Consider the following 25,790-nt stretch of genomic DNA (forward strand, 5'->3'; position numbering starts at 1 on the left):
GCTTATTGCTTTGCTTGTTTGTTTACTTAATTTATCTCTCTGTGTGGTTGTCTGTATTATGTAACTATACGAGATACACAAGGAAACTGTGAAAATGCAAACACTACAGAAGCGTGTCAAGCAGAAAATGGAGATCTCCTCATGGAACCTCAAACCCCAAAGACAGTTACCATTAAAAATCATTTTTTTCATTTTAAATTTCACAAATCATTTTGTTTTAATTTGTAGTTCTTTATTTATCAACAAGGTAGGCTAGTTTTAAAAATTACGCCCCATTTAAAAGGAGCTTTTCTTGGGCTGGCTGGTTAGCTCAGTCGGTTAGAGTGCGGTGTTGTAACACCAAGGTCAAGGGTTTGGATCCCTGCACTGGCCAGCTGCCAAAAAATAAAAATAAACAAATAAAAGGAGCTTTTCTCTATCATTATTTTGGTGTTGAACCATTTTTTGATGTGAGACCTGTGTGTTTCACACCCAAAAAGCCTCAATGGAAAAAATACTCTGAGACTCAGAATGGCATCCAATTTTGCAAGTTTCCTTTCTCTGAAGGTTTTCAAAGCACACACCACCCCCTGCCCCGGGGATCCAGTCACTTCCTTGCTGCCACTTTCCACACATAAGTAGTTGTGCAGATCGCATGTGCTGGCTAGAAAGAACTACTGAATTCTTAGGTGAAAATTGATCAAGGGATATTTCAGAGGAATTCTATTATTTAAGAATCACCGAATATAAATTTCCTAGGTACTTCAACGTCCCCTCATAATATAAGCTAGTCCTTACCCAGAGGTGCATTTTCTGTTTATTTGGGTTCCTTATATTTTGACACATTTACTGAAAAGGCACTTCCTGTAACTAGTGAAAACAACCTGAGACATAGCTGGGAACTGCCTTAAGAAACAACTAGGCTTGATCAAAGAAATGGAAAACAACAAGTGTTGGTGAAGATGTGGAGAAATTGGAACCCTCGTTCATGTAATACATGTATGAGAGAATGTAAAATGGTGCAGCCACCATGGAAAACAGTTTGGTGTTTCTTCAAAAGGTTCATATGACCGGGCCGAGCCCGTGGCGCACTTGGTAGAGTGCTGCGCTTGCAGTGCGGCCACGCTCCCGCCGCGGGTTCGGATCCTATATAGGACTGACGGGTGCACTCACTGGCTGAGTGCCGGTCACGAAAAAACGACAAAAAAACAAAACAAACAAAAGGTTCATATGACCAATTTCAATCAAAAGATTAACCACAGAGTTACCATATGACCAAATTTCAATATATATATGGAGAGAAATGAAAATGTGTGACCACACAAGAACTTATACACAAATGTCTATAGCAGTATTGTTCATAACAGCAAAAACATAAAAAAAACCCAAATGCCCATTGATGGATAGGTGGATAAACAAAGTGTGGTCTACTCATACAATGGAATGTTATTTGGCCATTAAAAGGAATAAAGTACTGATACATGCTACAACATAAATGAACTTCAAAAACATGCTAAGTAAAAGAAAGCCACACACAAAAGGCCACGCATTATATGATCCCATTTATGGGAAACATACAGAAGAAGAAAATCCACAGAGACAGAAAGCAGACTGGTGTTTCCAGGGGCTGGAGGGAAGGGGGAGAATGGGGAATAACTGCTAATGGGTACAGGGGTTTCCTTCTGGGATGGTGAAAATGTTCTGGATCTAGCTAGTGGTGATGGTTGCACAACTTTACGAATGTACTAAATGCCAGTGAATTGCACAGTTTAAAATGGTAAATACTGGTTTTTGTTTGTTTTTGGTGGCTAGCCAGTATGGGGATCTAAACCCTTAACCTTGGTGTTACAAGGCTGCACTCTAACCAAATGAGCTAACCAGCCAGCCATAAAATGGAAGATATTGTTATGTGTGTTTTACCAAAAAAATAAATGAGGCAGACTCTGCCTGCACCCCAGAAGTGGCTAGCACCACACCCTACCACAATCTTAACACTGAGTCAACAACACACTCACTGGGAATGAGCTGCTTCTCCCCCAACCCTCCTCCCTGATCTAAACAACTTGTATGAACACTCACCCTCAGTGCAAATACCACATTAAAAAGAATCATGGTAGGTGCTTCCCTCTTTGGAGATGGGTCTGTTTTGGAGACCTGTAAAAGAGGCATAATTTTAATAAACTGAGAGCCACAACTTTCCAAGGACAGCTGTTTAGAGCTATTCTACTTCAGGCATGGGGAAAGGCCCTGGAGTATAGCAGAACCAGAGAAAAACAGAGCCCCTTTGGTCTTTGGGAAGCAGTTAGTGTCTTTGCTTAGGAGGAGTGCCTGCTATGCAGACAGATGGAGTCACAGCTGTGACAAGAACGTGAAGGTCAGTGCTGTGACTGCCCTCGTCGGCAGAAATGAGCTGACAATGCTGAGGAGATAGGATGAAGAGGAGATCAAGTAAGTGAAGAGCCCAGACCCATGCCCCTGCTGCCATCCCATGTCCACCTGTGTCCACCCTGGCTGCCCCTGACAGGTAGAACAAATACTCAAGACAATTTAGAGACAAGATAATGTTCAGGGCCAGCAGAGGACTGAATAGGCCCCAGGTGAGGCAGGGCACCCAACCTCACTCCAGAACCAAGTCCTCATCTCTGTGCTCCCTGCTCCAGCACCAAAGCACTCAAAAGCAGAATCCTGAGGGCACAATGGAGCTCTTCAAAGCCAACGACAAGTGTTGCCACTAGGGGGAGTGGGAGTACTGGGCCCCAGCTCTCCCTCACCACCTCAGCAACCATCCCCATCCCTGCCTGTCATTCCAGTTCTACAGGGTATGACTGCCAACTCTCCACTCCATCACCCAGGGACAGGGGACTGAGCCCCAAATGTGGTGGCCATGGTGAGGAAAGAGGGTGCTGTCCAGGGGGCCAGACACATCCAGTCTCCTCAGAAGCGCCTTCCATGGGCTTATTCCTGGAGGTCTGTGAATCACATCTCAGATCCTCACACAATTTCTGGATTGTATAAGTGGAGCTAAATCTATGTGTCAAATTGAAACCCTTCAAAATCTGAGTAATGATGTCACTGCTCCTGCCTGTGTGCAAAGAGCTGTCTGGCCAGCTGTGGTGTAAGAGCTCCTTTGTATAACAGGGCATGGCATCTTGCTAAACTCATTCATCAGAGAACACACACTGAGGGTTCAACACAATAGTAAGTGTTAAATAATAACAATATTGGCTATTAGAACATCATTGAATAAATAAGAAGAAATGTTTGCACCACTCTGCAGAAAGTTCAAGGGTTTAACAGATGCTGCTTAACTCAATTCTCTCAACCTCCCTAGAAACAGATATCCTAAATATAAAGGGGAAGGTGACAGTCAGTAGAAACCCAAAATGCAAATAGCAAAATTTAGAGGCAAGGACTGAAGTACCTAGGGGCAAGGACGCCCCTCTCTTTCTCCACTGTATCCCAGGGCCTACGAAGATGCACAGCTCACAGTAAGTGCTGATTAGGGTTGCTGCCCAAAGGTTGACTTCAACTTATCTGGTGTCAGCCACAGCCCCAAGGCCCCCAGAGCCAGAATGGGCCAGGGCTGCCTGCCCTGGAAGAGCCACACTTGCCCAAAGAGGGCTGTGCCTGCCCAGGGAGAATCCTACCTGTCCAGGGAAGCCATACCTGCCCCAGAGCATGCTGCAGCAGTGTCGGATGCCCAACAAACCGCACGTTATCAATCTTCAGTTCAAATTTTTGACCACACATTTCAGATTTGGTTGCCAAAATTGTTGCGAGAATAACATCGGAAAACCTTTAAATTAAAAAAAAAAAAAAAAAAAGGTAGAATGAAAATAAGTTAAAGTATCACAGCCCCACTGCCTCCAAAGGGGAAGGGTCTCAGTAAATGGCAGCTTCATGGAGTAGCTCTTGTCCCTACTGCTGATGGAAGCTTCTATCACTTGCCCTTTTGAAGCAATCCCCAAGGTTAGGGATGCGAAATCACCAGAATTACAAGGTAAAAGGCATGAGAAGCATAGACTAAAGGCACACGGTGTCATTTCTTGGCATGCTTTACGAAATTCAGGAGAGAAACAGTTGCAGTTTGCTTTTAAAAGGTGGATGAGCTGGAGCTGGCACTGCCCCGAGGGGCTTCTACCGACTGTGCGCCGGTTTGCAGGGTTGCACCCCTTCTCCGCCAGGACCATGGCCCCTCCCCCACAGTGCCATGTAAAGGTCAAGGTGACAGCGCTCAGGAGTGGGTGCAACATGCTAACAGTCCTTCCCTGATCCTGAACACTTAAACTTTCCAGTTTTTATTAGGGAAGAGACTTTGTGCAATATGTGCAGACCCACCTTGATTAAAGCTATTTCCAAATGACATGAACACAGGGATGCGCCGTACTGGGTGCTACAGAGAGGTGGGAGCACCTGTGGTGTGACTGAGAGCTCACCCCTCTTCGAGGTGCATCTGTACACTTACGTGGCAACCCTGGTCCCTCCTGCCTGGTGGTGGGGATGGTCTGGATAAGGGAGAGTTGCCTGCAGGGAGGAAAATGCTGAGGGTGCGTTACTGACTCTTATCTCAGAGCCCAGGGCTCTCAGGGCCTCCACTCCAGAGACACTGAGGCACTTTGTCTGATCTGGACCTAGAATGCAGAGAAATCCCATGCTTACCCCTCCACCCAGAAAAAGCATTTCTAATAGCTGGGTCAGAAGGGTACACTGTTTTGGGGAAGTCGGCTCCAGGTACCCCAGGGCCATATTCCACCCCAGGCAAGGCAACCCCTATAGCCTAGAAAAGACTATCGAGGACAGACATCCCAGTGTGAGTTTTGAGTCATGCTTCTCTCCTGGAGGCCTTACAGCAGGGAAAGGAGGATACTAACATCACAACTCCTCTACTTTATGATGAAAATGGAAGGTGTGCTTTCAACTGCTGCTGCAGCTCAACTCTGTAACAGCAAATGACTCTGGGATAACAGGCACTTCGTTCCAGGTGACCTGACATGAAGTGGCTGAGAGAGGAGTGACCTGGAGTCAGTCTGGAGCAAGAGCCTTGCTGTGGTTAACCGACATTCAGACAAAATGCAAGACCAGCAGCTGTGGGATTCTTTCCGAGTGTCTCCAGGCCAGTGGGGGCCTAGGACTGCCAAGACCTGGGTGCTCATGCTGGTTTCTAGCCTTCCTCCAGAATTGGCATGATCCTCTAATCGTCCTGGGTCACCCTATGTCCCCAAACAAAGCAGATGCAGAGGCTTTGGTCAGAGTGTGCTACCTTGCCTCTCACATAGTCAGACCTTCCAAAACCAATCTTGTCAGAGACATGCTGGGAGATGCAGGACCCTTGGCCACTCATCGCAGGTTTCTCCCTCCCTGGAATAGTGCTCTCTGAAGTGATTAAACCAGAGATGGAAGACTCTACTGTCTTAGACGAGAGGCAATATATGCTTTCTTCAAAAATTCTAAATGGCTCACTCTGCCCTGTAATTCCCATCTGAGGGACACAGTGATATTAAAGGAGGGTTTGGAGTATTAAAATCCTACCACCCACTCCTGCTCTTGCAACTGACCCAGTGCCAACATTTCATGTCCCATCTAAACAAACAGCACCTCCCACTCTGCCTCCCAGTGACTCAGGGGACACAGAGATAACAGAAAAATAACCTCCACAACTCCAGAAAGCTCACTTGCTCCTGTGATAGCTACAAATCTCCACTAAAAACTGCTGCTCTGTCATGAAGAGTCACAGGCATGCCTCAGCCCTGGCCCTCAGGCACCAGTTAGTTTGGCTGTGGGATAGGTCCTGGGATTCTTAAAGGCAAGCAGTGGTAGCCTAGTTCACATCTATAAATACCCAAATCCCAAGACACCCTGGCGAAAACCAAATTAGAAAGGTCTTTCCCCCTAGAGGCCAGGGTCTACAGAGAAAGCAAACTGGGCAGTGTGTGCTGCTAAAGTTAAAAGCTACACTGCCTTAAATGGCTCTTCAGGGAGGCCTCTCTGGGGTGGCCAGCAGGGTGGTAATTAGCCACTCTGATTACCTGAGCAAACATGGCCCATACGGAAATCCACTCTCAATATTATACATTTTTGATGAAGAAATGCCTGAGTGGCTTTACACTTTATATAGTGTATCTGGTGATATAATACGTACAAGACACAGAGTTTTATCATGAGATTGTGGAAGGGGGCATAACTTATAAATAGCAAACTGAACCACAAACAAGTGACAATATTTGTTTCTAAAATACACAAAAATCTTTTTCCCTTGTTTTGATGGTGGAAGGCTGGTAAATGTATTGCAACACAATAAAACAAATGTTACAAAAACTAAAGATTCCTGGAATAACTTGGAAATTTAAGAAAAAAACATCTAGGAAGACAAACCAGCCCAGCTGGAAAACTGGCCAGGACCTTCTAGTCCTGCTGAGACATTCTGCAGGAGGGCTTGTTTTCTAGCTTGGCCATAAAAAGGGAGGGTGGGGACAGCCCAGAAGGGAACTAGACTCTGCTCTCCCACCCACTTCCTTGCTGGGGCCTCACAGATGCTGTGTGCACTTCCAGGGCCCAGAAGGGATGCGCTGCCAGGGGACGGGGGAGTCCTACCTCATCCTCGCCCTTCTAGACAAGCATCATATCAACTTCATGGGAATATTTTTGCCTCTACTGAGCACACCCAATAGTGTCTAAGCCAGAGCATCACACTTAACACCTGACCACTGGATAAGGACCCACTAAACCCTCTGAACAAATGAAGAAAAAGGAGCAATGATCACAGGCCTCTCTAGGGTGACAGTGGATGAAGGGGATGAAAAATACCACTCCTGCTTGCCCACCACCCACACAGGAGGACCGGTGCCTACCTGGGGGAGAAGGGTTGCGGTGGCACGTGGGGTACCACAAGTCTCCCTGGAGCCAGCCAACCATGCCTTGATCTCTTGGGTAATGTGAAATAGCCAAATAACTCTGGTTGGAGAAAGGTCAGGGGCCATGGGGAAGTCTGGGCATTCATGGATGCCTGGGGTAGTAAGATCCAAGCCAGGGCTGTGTGCCTAGTTAGTCATTCTTCAACACTGAGGGAAATCAGGAATGAAGCACAATTACAAAGAGAGAGGCAGCTGGAATCAAGACAGAAAGACTGTGGAGAGGTCTTGGTCTTATCCTGCAACCAACTGTTCATCGGTTGGAGGACATGGCTCGCTGAAATGGGAACAGGACCATCAAGACCAAATGAAAACATATTGTTTTCTAAAAATCATGAGAAGTTACAAGGTTGTTTTATAAAAACAGTATTAAAGTCTAACAGAAATGCCAGCATTAAGCACTAGCTGCTGAGTGTCAAGGCCAAGCAACTTACCGGACAAGAAAGAGTATATAGACAGTCCCCACGTTGCACACTTGCCACAGGGTATTCTCACTAAAGCTCAAATTCTCACACGTAAATACTGGCTGAGTGGAAATGACTTTTCAGGGGCAAGAACAAGGCTGGAAGACCTGGGTCAGCACCATATGTATTAGCTGGACAAGAGTGCAAAGCATCTAATCTTCCCAAGAACAGGTTCTCACCTGTATCATGAGAAACTATCTGCACAGGATCAAATAAGATACCCATGGGTAAAAGCCATCTGAAAACTGTGGAGCGTCACATGAATATCATCAGCCCCAACTCCTGAGATACTGTGACTGCCTGAACAGCTGACCTCCCGGAGCCTCTCTGCCTTGGGCAGTGAGGCCCTCATGGTGGATCTGTATACACTTGTGTCAGAAAACATGTGGGGCCTCTGTACTATCTGAATCGAGTTTTGTAAAAAGAGTTTAAGAATTTATGCTCCTATGCAGAGATTTTTGTTCTGGAGCATGCTGCTTTCCAAGTATCCTGGAAACAGAAAGGAGACCTGAGCCCAGGGAGTAGAAACGGTGGGGGAGCCCTGCTATGAACAATGTGTCAAGCCCACAGGCCTCCTTCCCAGGCCGCTGTTCCCCACATATCTCACCAAGGAACACACACTGCCAAAGACCCATGCCAGAGAAATACATAACAAAAGACCCCTTTTTTCATCAAGCTTTAGCTCATCAGGTTGAACAGTATTAAAGTGTTAACATGTTTCATGGACTTTCCCAAGATCACCCACAAAGTCAAAATCCTAGTAGCTCAAGTCTGACTCTGAGCTCTATCTGCTGCAACTAGACAAGTGACAATGCAAGCCCCTTACCTCCAAAGAGAAAGGAGCAAGCACATACGGCTTCCAGTGCCAGCAATGTTCCATGTCCTGACAGGAGCATTTTACGGATTTGTGCCTACCCCTCTGAGGGAGACAAGGCCATCAGCAAACACTAACTAAGATGTAGATGTTCTCAGGACATCTGGATCTGTATCTAAGATGCCATCCTCGGGCATCTTACAGAAGACAATGAAACTAAGGCTCAGTCTAAGGAACGTGCCCAAGATCACACACTGTAGGATGCACAGCGAGAGTCAGACCTGGAACCCGGAGCCTGCACCTGTCCTAGCACACTGCCCTGCAGTGTACATGGGCTGGGGAGTGGGTGGGGAATACCCAAGCTTGGGGACAATACCACCTGTCTGCTTTCTTGTGTACTGACCTCAACACAGGAAGGAGGGGGCATCTTTCTAACACATCAGTGTAGGGCTCTAAACACACATACTAGTAGAGGCAAAGCTGTCAAGAGAGGCCCTGGTGGAGCCCCCTGTGTACCTGGTGAGAGGACGTGTGTGTTGCGAGTCAGAGAGTGCTTAGGCTTACGTGGTTGAGGGCCCACATGGCTGAGGGTGCTTGTGGGTGCAGCTGGGCCCACTGCTGCAAGAAAAGCAGCCAAGCCTGAGGAGGGGAGTGGTGCCACCTGATTCCACAGCCCATGGTAGCACCCGAGTTAGTTAAAGGGCAGAGACGGAAACCTGTTACAGCTCTGAGGTCTTCTGGATTGTGCCTAAAGTAAAATGATCTCAGATCATTTTGACACTCAAAGAAACTGACTCTTCTCTAAGCCTCCAGCTCCCCATTCTCTGAGGCAGTGGCCAGAGCACTGCTCGCAATCTCAAAGGGGGGCTAGAAAACAGCTGTCTACGTGAGGGTGATGTACTGATGTCAGCTTTCCTGGTCGACACCAGGTTTCCTCTCAGGCCTCTCTCGATGGCTTTTGCCCCTACCAGTGTGGAAGACACAGGGTGCATTTAAGCACAAGCACCCTGGCCCCAAACACCCAACCAGCAAAAACACTACAACTTTGCTGCCCTTAAATTTTAAGTCTTAGAGACACTGAACAATATCCATTTTCTTTTCTCTTTACTGAATTCTAGAAAAGGGTTATAAAAAAAAGTAAGAGATAATTCCTATGCCCTGAAACACATCCTGAAGATGCAGCCCATTCTCTAAGCCAGCACTATCCAACAGAACTTTCTACAGTAATGGAAATGGTCAAATCTACACCATTTAATACAGTAGCCACTAGTCTCATGTGGCCATTGGGCACCTGAAATGTGGCTAGTGCAACTGAGGAACTGAATTTTTAATTTTATTTCAGTTTATTTCAACTTTTTTTTTTGGGGGGGGGTCAGCTGGCCAGTATGGGGATCCAAACCCCTGACCCTGGTGTTGTAACACCTTGCTGTAACCAACTGAGCCAACTGGCCAGCCCCATTTCAATTTAAATGGTGGCTACAATACCGGACAGCATAGCTCTGTATCCTCACTTCTCTAAGGCAGGCCACAACTACTCAAAAATTAACATAGCCTGTTAACATTGTTAACAATCCAGCAAACGAACAAGCAGGAACAATCCACTTGTTCCAGAAAGAAAAGCACCTTGGAGAACCACAATCAAGAAAGACACAGCAAATGGGTTTAATGCACCTTCACTGCACTATCTAGGAAGATACTCTGAGCTATGACAGGGTAAGAGCAGGCCCATGTGACAAAATAAAGCAGGAGGGGAACTGGTATGCTAAGGCTACTAGCCTGCATCTTGAAAACATGGGGGATGTATGGTAGGATCAACAGATGCTTTGATGTACTAGAATCACCAAATGAAGCATTCTTAAATTTGATAAAAGATTCTAGAGAGAACCATTCCCCTCCCATAGATTTCCTTCTTCATTATGTTAAATATTGAATTAATTCCTTAGAAAACATCCTCGTGGTCACTTCATTATAAGTCTGAAAGGCAACTGCAGAAATTAGGTGCTGCTGGCATTCCTAGGACATCCCTCTGCACAGATTATTCCAAGAGCTCTGAGTCTTTGGCAGCCTGGGCTTCACGTCTACTAGAGCTCAGAGGAAGGAGAATGCTGGCAGCAGGGGCAGGAAGAGACAGACAGCCCTGCTCTAAGCTGATCTGCTGCACAGGTGAAGGACAAGACATACCTGTCCAGTATGCACGGGCAAAAGTTTCCTATGTGCCTAAAACAAACAAGAATTTGTTCCAAGCCACCACCTTTAAAGGACAGTTACAAACACAGGCCTCAACATCAAGAAGATTGTCCCTGGGATGTCCCCACACAACCCCACCTGCTGGTCCCTCTTCAAAAGGCCACTCCCCTTGAGGACAGTCATTGGTCATGCCAAAGGCTCCAACATCCTCAAAAGAAGATGAAAATCACATTCTTGGAACTACAAATCATTAGGGTAGGTATGGTCCCTTGTCAGAGAACTGGAGGGAAATAGCACTAACTCATTGCACGGCAAAGGTCTAACTTGGGGATCTCAACTACTTTCTCCTGGGACAGTGGAAGCTGAGTCCTTTACCCCATGCTGGCACCATCTGCGTTCAGGGGAACTCAGGGCAGGTAACTTACAATATTCCTTCCTCCACCTGGGCCTATGTTACCACTTACTAAGCTCTAAAATGAATATAAGATGGCAGAAGTGATTATTTCTACGGTTTCTACCCTGAGAGTGTCTCCCAGAGATAGAAGGGTTCGAAGAAAACACAGGAAGGAATAGGACCCACCTTTCATCTGTTTCTAAAAGACCATGAAGGGTCAGACCAGCCCCCGCTCTCAGCCCTGCTGCCCTTCGCCACCTGAGCCTGGCTAACTGGAAGGCATCTGGCTAGGCTATGCTACACCTGATCACCTGCTTGAGGAATTAGGTCCAAGGACAGTATGAGGGTCTGCTTTCCTCTACATTCCTCTCATGTAGATAAACACCCTATATGGACATGGCCTCATCCATTCTGGGACCTGCTTTACCAACCACATATCCCAAAACTAGAACATGCACCCAAATTATTCAGCAAGCCAGAAACTGGCAATGCAATCCCCTAGCTCTGTGCTACCCAAAACCACCCTCTAAATGGACGCCAGATTTCTCAGGGGAGAAAACATCTGGGTCAACAGGAGGGTAGAGCTTTGTCCAGGCCTGGGAGCAGTACCAGCCCTATACTGGAGTCACAACAGAGCCCTTACCTGGAGTCCCCATCCTGGTCGTCAGCATGATCGCCCGTGTTGTTAACAGCGTATCTGCTCCGTGGCTTATCTGAGTGAGGGCAAAAAGGGGAAGATGCTAAGAAAGCAGGATCCCCCAACATACAGGAGGATTATGGAGCCATTAAAATCCATGGTTTCCAAAATGTGGTCTATCCATACAATGGAATATTTTTCAGCCATAAAAAGGAATGAACATGGATGAACCTTGAAAACATTATGCTGAATGAAATAAGCAGACACAAAAGGACAAATATTTCACTTACATGAAATATCTTTTTTTAATATGTATGTATGTGTATATACATATATTATATCCTTTTTTTTTTTCTTTTTTGGTGGCTGGCCGGTATGAGGATCTGAACCTGTGACCTTGGTGTTATAAGGCTGCACTCTACCTTATATAGGATAGGCAAATTCACTAAGACAGAAAGTAGAGGTTAGCAAGTGGCTGGGGCAGGGGGAACTGAGGAGTTATTGCTTAATGGTTACAGAGTTTCAGCTTATGTAATAAAAAGTTTTAGAAATAGACAGTGGTAATGGTTGTACAATACAGTGAGGGTAATTAATGCCATTAAATTATATACACTTGGTTAAAATAGCAAATTTTATGTTATATATATTTTACCATAATAAAAAATTTTTCAAAAAAATAGTGATGGTTTCCAAGAAGTTATGACAACATGGGGAAATGCATTTGCTATTATGTTAAGTTTTATAAAAAAGATATATATACACACAAACACACACACATATATACATGCATACACATACACACACACAAATGCACACAACCTCTCAGTGCATGATGGCAATTCGGCTGGAGAAAGCATAGGCAAAAGAAACAGTTTGAAAGTGTACATTCACCGAAAGCCTTCATATACACAAACAATAATACTTTACCAGAGTAATAAAGTTTAAAAATCGAGAGATGAATCTAAGAAGAATACAAAAGGCCCGTAAAGAAAACGGAAATGCTAACAAAGGAGAAAAGAATGAATAAAAGACATATCATGGTCTTGAATGGGAAGATTCAACATAAAGATACCTTTTCTTCTCAGTTAATCAACGCATTTAAAGCTACCTCCAATAAAATACCAATGCCTTGGGAGAGGGGCCTAATACAGTTGATGCTCAAGTTTACAGGGAAGAGTAATCAAGAGTAGCCAGGATAATGCTGAAAAAGAAAAGTAAAGACAAGTGACTAATCCCACTTGATAGTAAAACACAGTACAAAAGTACAGTAATGAATTAGTGTGGGACCCACACATAATTAGATCATTAGAGAGATAAGAAAGGTCAAAAATAGGGGCCAGCCCATGGCTCACTTGGGAGAGTGTGGTGCTGATGACACCAAGGCCACAAGTTTGGATCCCTATATAGGGATGGCCAGTTAGCTCACTTGGGTTAAGATCCCTTTACCGGTCATCTTAAAAAAAAAAAAAAAAGGAAATGTCAAAAATAGACCTGAATAAACATGGGAATTCAGTATGTGATAAAGGGAGCAGAATCAACCAGTGGAGGAAAGTTGAATTATTCAATAAAATGATGTTGGAAATAGGCAGCCATATGGAAAAGAAAATTATGGTGGCTCTTGAACCAACCAATCCCTGGCTGTAAGCTCCATGTGGCTGTGTCCTGGCCTGTCACAGCTCCCATTCCACAGAGCTCCAGAGGCAACCAACCAAGTGCTGAACGCACAACTCTCAGTAAAAGCCCAAGAAATACCACCTCTTAGGAGGAGCCTCTACCTTATACCAAGATAAACACACTTAAAAATGAGACAATAAATGTTCTAGAGGAAAACACGGGAGTTTTTTTTTTGTTAATAATCTTGGAGAGCAGAAGGCCTCTCTATGTATAACAAAACTCAGAAATCACAAGAGATTAGGCTGAAAACTTGACTCCATAAAAATCAAAACTCTGTCTGGCAAGAACTACACAGAGGCAAACTGGGTAAGTAAGTATTTATGGCTTTGTCACAAAAGAAGGACTATTTTTACCTTAAACATGTAAAGAGCCCCTTCAAATCTATAAGGAAAAAAATCAACGACCTGAGAGAAAATTAGTCAAAGATTATATATAGGGCACTCGCTGAAAAGGAAATCCAAATGGCTCTGGAAACAGGAAAACGTGCTTACTTTCAATCGTAAGAATCAGAAGATAAATACACATTAAAATTCACCTGCTGGATTAACAATATCTAATCTACTAAATATAAATATGCCCATTCTCCCTTAGACCCAACCATCCTACTCTGGGATTTCACCTACAGATAGTCTGTAAAATGATTATATGGCAAGAACATCTCACTGTTGTAGTAGCAAAAAAATGAAAACAACTTAAATGCCCATCAACAGAGAACTAGATGAATAAATCACAATATGTTCATCTCATGGAAGTCGCTGCAGCCATTAAAAAGGACAAGGCCGCTCCATAGGTTCTGATTCTTTACCCAAGATATAGATGTAAAGTGAAAATGAAAACAACAGAGGCATCACAGTGTGCAGAGTGTACTTTCACTTATGCTTGGAAAATAAAATAATGTGTGCACGTGCTTGTATTTACACAGAAGGCTCTGGAAGGATGCACAGGAACATGTTAAAAGTAGTTGTCCCTATAAGGGAAACTGTAGGACTTTGGGGGAGGGGGTATCAATGGTGGGAAAGAACTTGCTTTTCATAACCTCAACCGTTTTTTACCTTTAACACTTTGTGTCATATTAGCAAGTTTAAAAATAGCTTTAAAACAAAACATAAATTAAAAACCAAGCACTCATAACCTAACCGACCGTCCCCAGGGGAAGGGGTGCATTCTCGCGGTATGTGCCGAACCCGCCAGGCTCGAGGCAGAAGGTTCGGTGGAAAGCAGGTCGCTGCAGAGCACCACATTTATGGGCGGGGACCCATATAGGATCCTGTTTTTTCTGCGGATACACATTCACCTACGTTCAGGGAGGCGATGACCAGCGCTACCAGGGGCCATCCTGCGGTGGGGCAGGAGGAGCAGAACCAGGGGAGGTGGTCAAGGACAACTTCAGATGCATTTATTATTTTCCAAGAACACATTCATAAATTATTTTATGTTTTTAACACATTTTTGTTTTTATATTTTAACATGTCTTTTTAAAGGCTGGAGACTGACGAAATGTTGGCTTCAGTCAGGACTGATTTTTCCCGTTTCTTTCACTTTTCTATACTTCCCAAACACTCTGTAAGGAGCAGGTATGGGTTGTAGGATCAAACAAAGAAAAGCGACGCCGCGCTCGGCCCGGCCGCCGGCGCCCACTTACTTGTCTGGGACGCCGGGTGCTCCTGGCTTCTCTGGAAGGGGTACCTGAACAGCAGCTTATTGCCCCTGCTCCCCGAGCTCACCAGAATCACGCTGATGGGGCTGGTGTTGTCCCCCATCCTGCCAGGGGACCGGGCCGGGGGCGCAGGGGCTTGAGAAGGGCGGGCCGGGCCGGGGGCGCAGGGACCTGAGAAGGACGCAGGGGGCGAGGCCGAAGGAGGCGGAGTGACAGTCCCAGCACCACGGGAATCCACGGTCTCGCGACACTTTCGCGACGCGGCCAGTAAGAGGGGCTGAAGGCGTTGGAAGAGGGGCTGAGGGCGTTAGAACGAGGGCCGGAAGCATCTGCGCAGGCGCAGGCGGCCATGTGCGCAGGTGCGGGGCGGGGCCTTCTCCGCTTCCGGCGTGGGGCGAAAGGATTTCCCCAGCCGTGGGGATGGGAATCGGAAAGGATCGGACCTCGGTTTCGAGGCAGCGTCCCTCTTTAAGTGTTGGTTTCTGCCACAGAGAAAAAATGGAAAAGGGAAACAAATAAAAATAAATGTTGGTTTCTTCATTATAAAAGTAACACTTGCTTTGGGCAGAAAGTTCAAGCTTAAAAGCATAACGTATAAAAAATTAAAAGTAAAAAGAGTAAAAAAGAAATCACTTCAAGAAATCAGACCTAAAATGTAAGAGCTAAAGCTATAAAACTCTTAGAGGCAAGCATAGGGGTAGGACCTTTGTGACCTTGGATTAGGCAATGATTTTTTAGACATGACATCAAATGCACAAGCCACTAAAGAAGAAATGAATTGGATTTCTTCAGATTAAAAACTTCGGTGTTTTGAAGAACATCGCCAAGAAAATAGAAAGACCACCCACAGTATGGGAGAAAATATTTGCAAGTCATGTATCCGATAAGGAAATAGTATCCAGAATATAGGAAAAAAACCTCAACAGTAAAAAGACAAGTAACCAATTGAAAAATGGGCAAAGGATATGACTAGATATTTTTCCAAAAAATACATACAAATTGCCAATAAGCACACGAAAAAATGGTCAACATTATTAGTCATCAGGGAGATGCCACATCACACCCACCAGAATGGCAATAATCAAAACAAAAAGATAACACTTGTCAGCAAGGATGAGGAGAAACTGGAATCTTTATACATTGCCAGTAGCAATGTGCAAGTTATTTAGGAAAACAGTTTGGCAGCTCTCAAAAGACTGAACAGAATTAACTTATAACTCAGCAATTTCCCTTTTACATATATAGCCAAGAGAAATGAAAACATAACCTTCACACAAAAACTTGTGAGTTCCTAGTAACATTATTTATAATAGCCCCTAAGTGGAAACAAGCCAAATGTAATCAACAGATGAATCGGTGAATAAAATAGAGTATAATCCAAATGATGGAAAACTATTCAGCCATAAAAAGGAATAAAGCACTGGTACAAGGGGACTCCAAAAAGTTCGTGGAAAATGGAGTCAAGAGATAAAAATAAAATATATGCATTTCATTTCTCAACATAAGCTCCATCAAGTTTAACACACATTTGTAAGCGATGGTACCAGCCATGTAGTCCATCCCTAAAGAACTGAGGGTCCTGGGAATTTAACCATGTCAATGCAGTCTTTTTTACTGCAGAAAAAGAATGCCTATTAACTGAAGAAAAATGAATGCCCTTTAAAGATTTTTTAATATTAGGAAACAAAAAGAAGTCAGGAGGAGGCAAGTCAGGACTGTAAGGTAGATGCCTAAAAATTTCCCATTGAAACTCTAACAAAATTGCCCTGTTTAATTAGAGGAATGAGCAGGAGCATTGCTGTGGTGGAGAAGGACTCTCTGGTGAAGCTTTCCTGGGTGTTTTTCTGTTAAAGCTTTGGCTACCTTTTCAAAACACTCTCATAATAAGCAAATGTTATTGTTCATTGGCCCTCCAGAAAGTCAACAAGCAAAATTCCTTGAGCATCCTAAAAAGACTGTTGCCACGACCTTCACTCTTGACCAGTCTGCTTTTGCTCTGAATGGACCACTTCCATCTCTTGGTAGCCATGGCTTTTTCTTCAGGATCGTACTGGTAAAGCCATGTTTCATCTCCTGTTACAATTCTTGAATAAATGCTTCGGGATCTTGATCCCACTTGTTTAAAATTTCCATGGAAAGCTTTGCTCTTGTCTGCAGCTGATCTGGGAGAAACTGTTTTGGTGCCGTAGAGCAGAAAGTTTGCTCAACTTTAATTTTTCAGTCAGACTTGTGTAAGCTGAACCCATTAGATGTCCATGGTGTTGGCCGTTGTTTCTGCTGTTAATTGTTAGTCCTCTTCAATTAGGGCACAGACAAGATTATTGTTTTCCTCAAAAATTGATGTGAATGGCATGTGGCTGCAGGCTTCATCTCCAAAATCATCTTGTCAGGGACGACCCGTGGCTCACTTGGGAGAGTGCAGTGCTGATAACACCAAGGCCACGGGTTCAGATCCTATATAGGGATGGCCCGTTTGCTCACTGGCTGAGCGTGGTGCTGACAATACAAAGCCAAGGGTTAAGATCCCCTTACTGGTCATCTTTAAAAAAAAAAAAAAGGAAAAAAACATCGTCTTGCCCCTTCTTAAGTAGCCCTCTTGCACTGACATGAACATGTATTTTGCAGGACAGATTTGTGGAGAGACCCCACCAGAGTGAAGGGCACACACATTTGAAATGTCTCCAACTCTACCAATACATGCATTGCCTGGCACAGGGCTGCACTGATTTTACTTTAAGATTAGGAAATAAGTAGTATTGATTTTAGTTGAATTTCTTCCAAAATTTCCAAAAAGGAAAATGGTGTCTTATTTTATGTTGCAGTTCTATGATTATTACTGACAGACAGAACTTATCACTTGGCTCTTTGCCAGTGTCTCAGAATTGCCTTCTTGTTTTCCTTGTGGGTTGTTTGTCTTTCTTTGCTGTTTGGATGTGTTCTTTGTGAGGGATAGTTACCCTCTGTTACAGATTTTGCAAACATTTATCCCGGTCTTGTTTTGATTTTATGTATAATTAAAATGTTTGTGAATTCTCCCACACTTCCCAGCAGTGTCCCTGGAATGGAAATGAGTGTTTAGAAGCAGGGGTAAGGCTGGGAGGATGGAGCAGATGTGGGTAGGCGAGCCCAGTGCCTGGGAGGGTGGCCAGCTGTGGTAACAAAGGCCTCCGCACAGGAGTACCAGGGGTCTGCAGGTGACCAGATGCATGCACCAGGACTGTGGCTCAGGCCTTTCTCCTCTAAATCCCTAGTCATGCTGCTGCAGGACCTTGGGACTCCAGGCTGGTCATCTCTGGGCTAGGAGAAGGCCCAGACTTGGAGGAGCCCACCATTCCCCCAGTTACTCCCTGAAGGCTGCCTTCCTGCTGGTAACTTTCACAAGAACATTCACTGTTTGTGTTTCTAACTTTATAGCTGATAGTAATGAGCGCTGGCATCAATGAAAAGTACAGAGAGATCATCATGATACCAGCCTAGGGAGGCCCTGGGCACGTCCTTTCCCAGGCTGTCCTCGCAGGGCTCACATAAAGACTGTCTAGCACTGGCTGGAGAGTGCAGTGGTCTGAATCCCAGCGCCACCCTCACTGGCAGCACCTCAATGTCCACGTTTGTTGACCACACCAGCTGTTGTAACAATGAAAGCTCACTGTCACACCTGCCCTGAGGGGTCAGTGGGCCCTACTTTGGGCCTCAGTTTCCCCACCAGTAACAGGATTCAGAGCAGACAGTCTCAAAGTGCAGTCCTAGCTCTGAGCTCTCACATCACTCCTGCCAGTGAGGCTCCAAGGCCAGCTCCACGCACTGGAGGGTGGGCTAAGACCCACACCGCTAAGACCTCCTCATTTTACATTTATTTTATTTATTTACGTTGGCAGCTGGCCACTTTGGGGATCTGAACCCTTGACCTGGTTGTTATCAGCACCATGCTCTAAGCAACTGAGCTCACTGGCCAACCCTTCATTTTAAATTTAAATAACTCTGTTTCATAGCCTGCTTTTTTGAAGGTAGGAAGATTTTTGGAAACAAAAACCCTCAGCCTTTCTCCCAGCCTGGATCCCCCTGGGTGGGGTGGGAGGCCATGTTGATGCTGGGCCTATCAGTCCTGCCACATGGTCTGGGCCCGATAGGGCAGGGCGGGGCTCACAGACACTATCTGGAACCCACCTTGTCACCACCTTCCCCATCAGGGAAGAACCACTGTCCCAAGTAGTAACAAGAATAATCTTTTTATTTTTATTTTTTAAAGATGGCCGGTGAGGGGATCTTAACCCTTGCTTGACTTGGTGTTGTCAGCACCACACTCTCCAAAGTGAGCCACGGGCCGGCCCTTACAACAATAATCTTAAATTCATGATGCTATCCTGAGCTCCTACAGCAGCAGATGATACTCCCATCGTAGAGGTTAAAACAATGACACTGGGACTCACAAAGTTAATTAACCTGCCAGGGTCACCCGGGGTTCACTCTCAGGGGAGGGTCTGCAGAACCCCAGCCCGGCTTTCTGCTAAGCGTCCAGCTGCTCAGAAGTGACCAGATGCTCCTGTGAACTCAGCCTCAGCTTCTCAGGCTCAGAACGGGCCTGGAGCTTGGAATTTGGCTGAGACCAGCAGGCCCCAACATCTTGGACTCACTGCACAGTCTCAGGCGCCTCAAGTCACAGATGGGAAAACAAGGCCCAGAGATGATAGAAAACTTGCCTAGCCCATACCAGACCATCGGGCCGTTCCCCCCTCTGTTGAAACCTGGACACGTTTCGTAACCTCCCTGAGCCTCCACTTCCTTATCTTAAAAAAAGTAATGATAATAAAACCATTCACAGAGTGGTTGTAAGGGTCAAGTATCCAACATGAAGAGCATTTGGTACTGTGCACAGGACTTAGAAAGCACTTGATAAATGTCTGCTAAACAGTATGGACAGATTCACCTCACACCACACAAAATCAGTCCAGTGTGGACTGACTCCAAACGCAAAAGACTGCACAATAAAGCCTTTAGAAATGTGGTATAGAAGGCTCTCTTCATCTCAGCACTGGAGCACAAAGGCTTTTATTCTCTTTTAAAATTGAGGTAAAATTTGCATAATGTAAAAATAGCCATTTTAAAGTGAATAATTCAGTGGCAGTTAGCACATTCTCAGTATTATACCACCACCACTTCTATCTAGTTCGAGAAATTTTCATCACACCAAAAAGAAATCCCCGCCCCACTAAGCACTCACTACCCATCCCCCCTCTCCATGGCCCTGGCAACCACTAATCTACTTTCTGCCTCTGTGGATTTGCCTGTTCTGGACGTTTCATAAAAATGGAATCACACACAGGGCTGGCCCCGTGGCTCACTCGGGAGAGTGCAGCACTGGTAGCGCCGAGGCCACGGGTTCAGATCCTATATAGGAATGGCCGGTGTGTTCACTGGCTGAGCGTGGTGCAGACAACACCGTGCAGAGGGTTGCGATCCGCTTACCGGTCAAAAAAAAAAAAAAAATGTAATCACACACTATGTAGCTTCGTTTCATAAAAATGGAATCACACACTATGTAGCCTTTTGCATCTGACTTCTTTCACTTAGTATAATGTTTTCAAGGTTCATGCACGTTGTAGCTTCTATCAATACTTTATTTTTATGGCTGAATAATACCTGATTGTACGGAAATATCACAGTTTGTTTATCTATTCACCCATTGGGGGTCATTTGGGTTGTTACCACCTTTTGGCTATTGCGGATGGATAGAAGGGTACATTTTTAAACAGGACCAAAAGAGTCACTTATTTGACTGCATTAAAATTACAAACTTCTGTTCAACCAAAAACAGAATTGAGAGAGTGGAGGCAAACTGCAGAGTTGTGGGAGACGTAACATGTAAAACTGACAAATTGTATCCAGGATACTTCTGAAATTCTTACAAATCAATAAGACTGGCAATACAGTAGAAAAGTGGGCATGAATTAGACACTTCAATAAAGAAGAAATCCAAATGGCCCTTAAATATGTGGACAGGGGCTCAACATCAGTAATCATTAGGAAACTGTGAATTAAGACTACATGAGAAACCACTACACCTACAAGAAATTCTGAACTTACAGGAGACCAGTAGACCAGCCATGCCACGTGTTTGGAAGGATTTGGAGCAATGGGAACCCTCACGCACCACTGGCAGGATCATGAGCTGGTTGACCACCCTGGAACACAGGCTGGCATTATCTACTCAACTTGAAGACACACCTGCCCTATGACCCAGCAACACTGCTCCTAGGTACATACCAAATGGAATTGCAAGTATGCGGCACCAAGTGACATGTAAAAAAATGTTCATTACAGAATTACTCATAATAGTCAAGAACTAAGCAACCCATATGTCCATCCCCAGTACCATTAATGCATTGTGGAATATTCCTGTGAGGAAATACAACACAGTAATGAAAATGAGCACCCGCAATGTGGCTGGTGATTCTCAGGAACATGAATGAGTGAAAGACAGATGCAAATGGGGGCGCCTGTACTGTTTCACTCACATGAAGGTCAAAAGCAGGCACGAACAACTAACGTGCTTCACATGCATATTTGTGTGGTTAAAACCTATTGAAAAGCAAGAAGGTAAGTCAGGATAGAGGTTACCTTTGGGGGGGTGTGGCTGGGGTGCTGAGTGTCTGCTTTGTAATAATTCATTAAGCCGTGATGTACGTCTTGTGCTATTTTTCACAATGAAAAAAAAGTAAAAAGAAAAGGACACCTGCCCATGACAATGCTTTGCAGGGTTTGGAAGTTTCAGAAACAAGGATGCCTTGTGTGGATTCCTCTCCTTGTTGGGGCCAAGGATGGGAACCGGCTGCTTCCAGGAGGGAAAGAGAAGGTCCTGGGGCCTGAGAGTACCTGAGGTCTGTCCCCCAGCATGGAAGAAGGATCCTATAATTGACCGCACGACCTCCTCTGTTAGGGAGCACAGCCCTGCTGTGCCTTCTGGCCAGGTCCTTGCACACTGCAGCTGGAGAGATTCTCCAAGACGCACTCCTTTCTGAGAGCTCTCTGTGCTTCCCCTCATGCAGCCAGACACCCCCACCTGCCTGGCTTCTGGCCTCTCCTTCCCTGCCCCATGAACCCTCCATCTGACCCTCCATCTCCTGTCTTGCTCACTCATTCTGTCTTCTCTGCCAGCCTGTCCACCTGTCTCTGTCCCTCTCCCTGCCATCTTCCCTCCTTCTCAGGAGCTGAGGCTTCAGGCACAGCCTCATGCCCCTCACTGCAGGCCCACATGCCCAAGGTGGCACTGGGAGTTTCCGTCTGAACCAAGCATCGAGGAGTGACCAGGGCGGGCCCTCTCATCTCAGTCCAGAAGGAGCCCCAGATAAGGAAAAGATATCCCCCAGGCAAGTATACTGGGGCCCTCTGAGGTCAGCAGCAGCATTTCCTGGGACAGTTAGCAAGCAGTTGTAAGGCAGGGGGTGGGTGGGCACCCCCTCGGAGAGGAGAGCCCTGCAATATGACAGCCATGAAATGTAAATAAGGAACAGACCAGGAAAGACAGGGACCCAGGCACTCCTGGAAAGGGCATCGGGGAAGGCAGACCCAACCTCCAGGCCACAAACAGGTACCGAGCAGCCAGAGTGAAACCCTTCCCTTTGCTGAGCAGGAAGGGTGCATCGGACACTGCTCCTGCCCTCAACCCCCAACAGTGACCGCACCTCTCAGTGAAGAAATGAACACCATTTCACCAAGCAGAGCACCTGGCATTCAGAAAGGGCTCAATACTTGCTTATGTTTGTAGATATGTTTTTTAATTCAGAGGGCCTACCTAAAGTCCACAATTTTCTCTAAGAATAGTTCAGCAAAATATCCACGATCGAACTCTCCATACAAGAAATATTTACCTCTGATTGCATCAAAATTCCAGGAGGATTTTGTGCCGATAACTCTTTAGGTAACTGTAAAAGTCATATGGAAAGATAAAGGAACTAGAATAGCCAAAACAGTTTGAAAAAATAATGAAATGGGAGGAATCATATTACCAGATATTTTTTAACACCTTTATTAAAATGATATTCACACACCATACAGTTTACCCATTTAAAATGTACTATTCAGTGGGTTTTAGTATATTTGTGGCTATGCAACCATCATCACAGTCAATTTTAGAACATTTTCATCACCCCAAGAGGAAACTCATAACTATTAGCAGTTACACCCCCCAACTACCTCAGCCCTAGACAAGCATTAATCTCCTTTCTGTCTCTACAGACTTGCCCTTTTTAGATATTTCATATAAACAGAATCATACATGGCTCTCTTGTGTATGGAATCTTTCACTGAGCATGATGTTTTCAAAGTCCATTCACGCTGTCAAATGTGTCAGAGCTTCAGTCTTTTCATTTCTCTTGGGTACATGTCTAGGAACGGAATAGATGGGCCACACAGTGACTCTCTGTTTAAGCTGTTGAGGGGCTGCCAGACCACTCTGCACAGCATCTGCACCATTTTACATCCTCACCACACTTTACAAAGATTCCAGTTTCTTCACATCCTCGACAACACTTGTTTTGTCTTTTTAATTATGGCCATCCTAGTGGGTATGAACTGGTTTCTCCTTGTGGTTTTGATTTACATTTCCCTGACAACTAATGATGTGGAGCCTCAGTTTCCTTATGTGGAAACTGACACTCATAAGGTAGAGGCAGAGAAGCTTCCACAAAGAGAATTAAGAGTGCTTCTGACCAGGACTGGCAGGCTCTAGGTCCCCCTCCTACCACAAGGACAGGAAGTCAGGGTCAGTCACTATGGAGGCCAGGCTGGGCTGACACGTGAACTCTCCTGCCCAGACCCGGGCCCCTATCTCCCTGGAACCCCGGGCTCCAGCTGTGGCCCAGCAGGGGCGGCAGAAGTGATAGCCCTTAACTGCCCCCCCACGGTCACTGGATCTGATAAGAGACCCCACCCCAGCAGCCCCCTCCCCTCTCCCGACCAATGGCCACAGCCTGGCTGGGCCCCACTTGGTGCATATAAGGGGACCCTGGGGGCTGAGCAGCACTGAGGCCAGTCCTGAGCACGCCCATCCCCTGCACAGCTGCCCACTGCCACCGCCATGTCTCTGACCAAGACTGAGAGGGCCGTCATCGTGTCCATGTGGGGCAAGATCTCCACGCAAGCCGATGCCATCGGCACTGAGACCCTGGAGAGGTGAGTGCCAGATGGGACGGCCTAAGGGACCAGATCAGAGGCGGGGGGGTGGGGGGGTGTGAGTGGGGTCAGTAAGGAGGGGACTGTGAGGAGGGGTCCATGAGGAGGGGTAGGTGAGGAGGAGAAAAGTGGTTGCACGGGCATGTCACTGCCCTGCCGCTCACTGAGGTCCATAGGGACTAGGCCCAGGCTGTCACACGGAGAGGGTGGGGAGGTGTCATTCCCAGGCATGAAGGCCTTACAGGACAGTCAGGCTGCGAAGACCACTAACACTGGAGCGTCTGATGGGGAGGGGGACACGGTCAGAGGAGAAATTCCTCAACAGACCTTCCTTGCAATGCTGCTGGGGAGGGCATGGGTCTTGCCAGAAGGTGCAGCAGGCGACCTGGTCAAGGGTCGGGAAGGAGGTCCCCGCGGCCAGAGGACAGCGGTGAAGGGGCTGACGGGAGCCGTGGGGTGCTGGAGGCAGAGGCCGGTGGGACCTGGAGGTCAGGCTGTGCGGACCCAGAGGGAGCCAGCAGACAGGCCAGGGGCTGCAGCCGCCCGGGATGGGCTGAGACGGCGCTGGGGGGTGACGCGGGGGTGGGGGCGGGGACAGGAGGCCGCCCTCCTCGCGAGCTCTCGCCCCCGCGACCCCGCCAGGCTCTTCTCCAGCTACCCCCAGACCAAGACCTACTTCCCGCACTTCGACCTGCACCCGGGGTCGGCGCAGCTGCGCGCGCACGGCTCCAAGGTGGTGGCCGCGGTGGGCGACGCCGTCAAGAGCATCGACGACATCCCCGGCGCCCTGGCCAAGCTGAGCGAGCTGCACGCCTATGTCCTGCGCGTGGACCCGGTCAACTTCAAGGTGGGCGCGGGGAGGGGGAAGGCCGGGGGGGCCGGGGCTGGGGTGGGGGTGGGGCGGCGTCTCCCCTCTCCCCCCGCAGCGCGCTGAGCCGCCCGCCCGCGTCCCCAGCTGCTGTCGCACTGTCTGCTGGTCACCGTGGCCGCGCGCTTCCCCGCCGACTTCACGGCCGAGGCCCACGCCGCCTGGGACAAGTTCCTGTCGGTTGTGTCCTCCGTCCTGACTGAGAAGTACCGCTGAGCGCTGCCGCCGCGACCCCCAGGACCGGCCGCGACCCCTACCCCGCCCTAGAGGCCCCCCAGATCCCACTCCCCAGAGACGCGCCAATAAACGAGTCGACGTCCACCTGGTGTCCCTGGTGTCTGGGGCCGCGGGGGGCTGCGGGTCCTTCGGTCCGACCCGGGTCTCCGGAGGGCACAGGGATGTGCAGCCCCCGGGTTGGGGGGCGCTCTGACCCGGGCGGGGTGGAGGAAGGTCGCCCCTAGAGCTTTACTTCTGGGGGCAGTGCCGCAGCCCCCACCCCACTGTCCCCGGGGCCCTCCGCGGTGTCCTTTCCCTTTTCTCCCGAACTTGTGCCTCTCCCTGACTCGGGCATGACCGCAGGTCCATTCACTCATCCTCCATCCCTCAGTCAACTAACCCCAAGGGGGACACTGGGCGGTCGGGAGAGGGGCACAGACGTGATGTAGAGAGTCTGATCACAGTTAGAGAATGAAACAGGAACCAGGCCGAACTTCACCCGTAATCAGAGAACTGCACACTGACACTGCACTAAAATCAGAACCTCACTGAGATCCGCTTCCCGCCTTCCTGAGGGGAAAGAACCCAAGAGTCTGACCACACTCTGCAGGTGGCAGCTCTCACCTGGGCCACAGGCCCCTCATCTGTGGCCAGAGGGAGCCAGGCACACAGGCACAAAGGGACTGACTGGCAGCTTAGTTTGCTAAAGACTTGAGAACCCAAGTGCCCACCGTCAGGGACTGACTGAATAAACCGTGAATATCCACAGGATGGAGAACTGTGAGCTGAAAAAAGAATGAGGATAATTTCTAACAAGGGACGTG

General features: G+C 47.0%; 2 protein-coding genes across 2 annotated transcripts in view; one reads left to right on the forward strand and one right to left on the reverse strand.

Annotated features, from left to right (window-relative positions):
- NPRL3 (NPR3 like, GATOR1 complex subunit) overlaps positions 1-14,996 on the reverse strand; it is a 39,082-nt gene extending 24,086 nt beyond the window's left edge. Inside the window, exons 1-4 of the mRNA XM_063099006.1 lie at positions 14,700-14,996; positions 11,390-11,459; positions 3,646-3,775; positions 2,059-2,133 (exon numbers count right to left, since the gene is read on the reverse strand). Coding sequence (XP_062955076.1) covers positions 2,059-2,133; positions 3,646-3,775; positions 11,390-11,459; positions 14,700-14,817 — 393 coding nt within the window. The 5' untranslated portion in view covers positions 14,818-14,996. The remainder of the gene's footprint in view (positions 1-2,058; positions 2,134-3,645; positions 3,776-11,389; positions 11,460-14,699) is intronic.
- An 8,791-nt stretch (positions 14,997-23,787) lies between these two features.
- LOC134380670 (hemoglobin subunit zeta) lies at positions 23,788-24,966 on the forward strand. Its single transcript, XM_063100737.1, has 3 exons — positions 23,788-23,882; positions 24,525-24,729; positions 24,838-24,966. Exons 1-3 carry the CDS (start codon positions 23,788-23,790, stop codon positions 24,964-24,966), a joined length of 429 nt encoding a protein of 142 aa, XP_062956807.1.
- Positions 24,967-25,790: the final 824 nt, after the last annotated feature.

Source organism: Cynocephalus volans, chromosome 6, assembly GCF_027409185.1.
Source record: "Cynocephalus volans isolate mCynVol1 chromosome 6, mCynVol1.pri, whole genome shotgun sequence".
Classification (NCBI taxonomy): Eukaryota; Metazoa; Chordata; class Mammalia; order Dermoptera; family Cynocephalidae; genus Cynocephalus; species Cynocephalus volans.

Excerpts from the sequence above, each read along its gene's own strand:
- LOC134380670 (XM_063100737.1), top strand. The coding sequence starts at position 23,788 with ATGTCTCTGACCAAGACTGAGAGGGCCGTCATCGTGTCCATGTGGGGC. Across the intron at positions 23,883-24,524 it reads GGCACTGAGACCCTGGAGAG|GCTCTTCTCCAGCTACCCCC; the intron begins GTGAGTGCCAGA and ends CGACCCCGCCAG. Across the intron at positions 24,730-24,837 it reads TGGACCCGGTCAACTTCAAG|CTGCTGTCGCACTGTCTGCT; the intron begins GTGGGCGCGGGG and ends CCGCGTCCCCAG.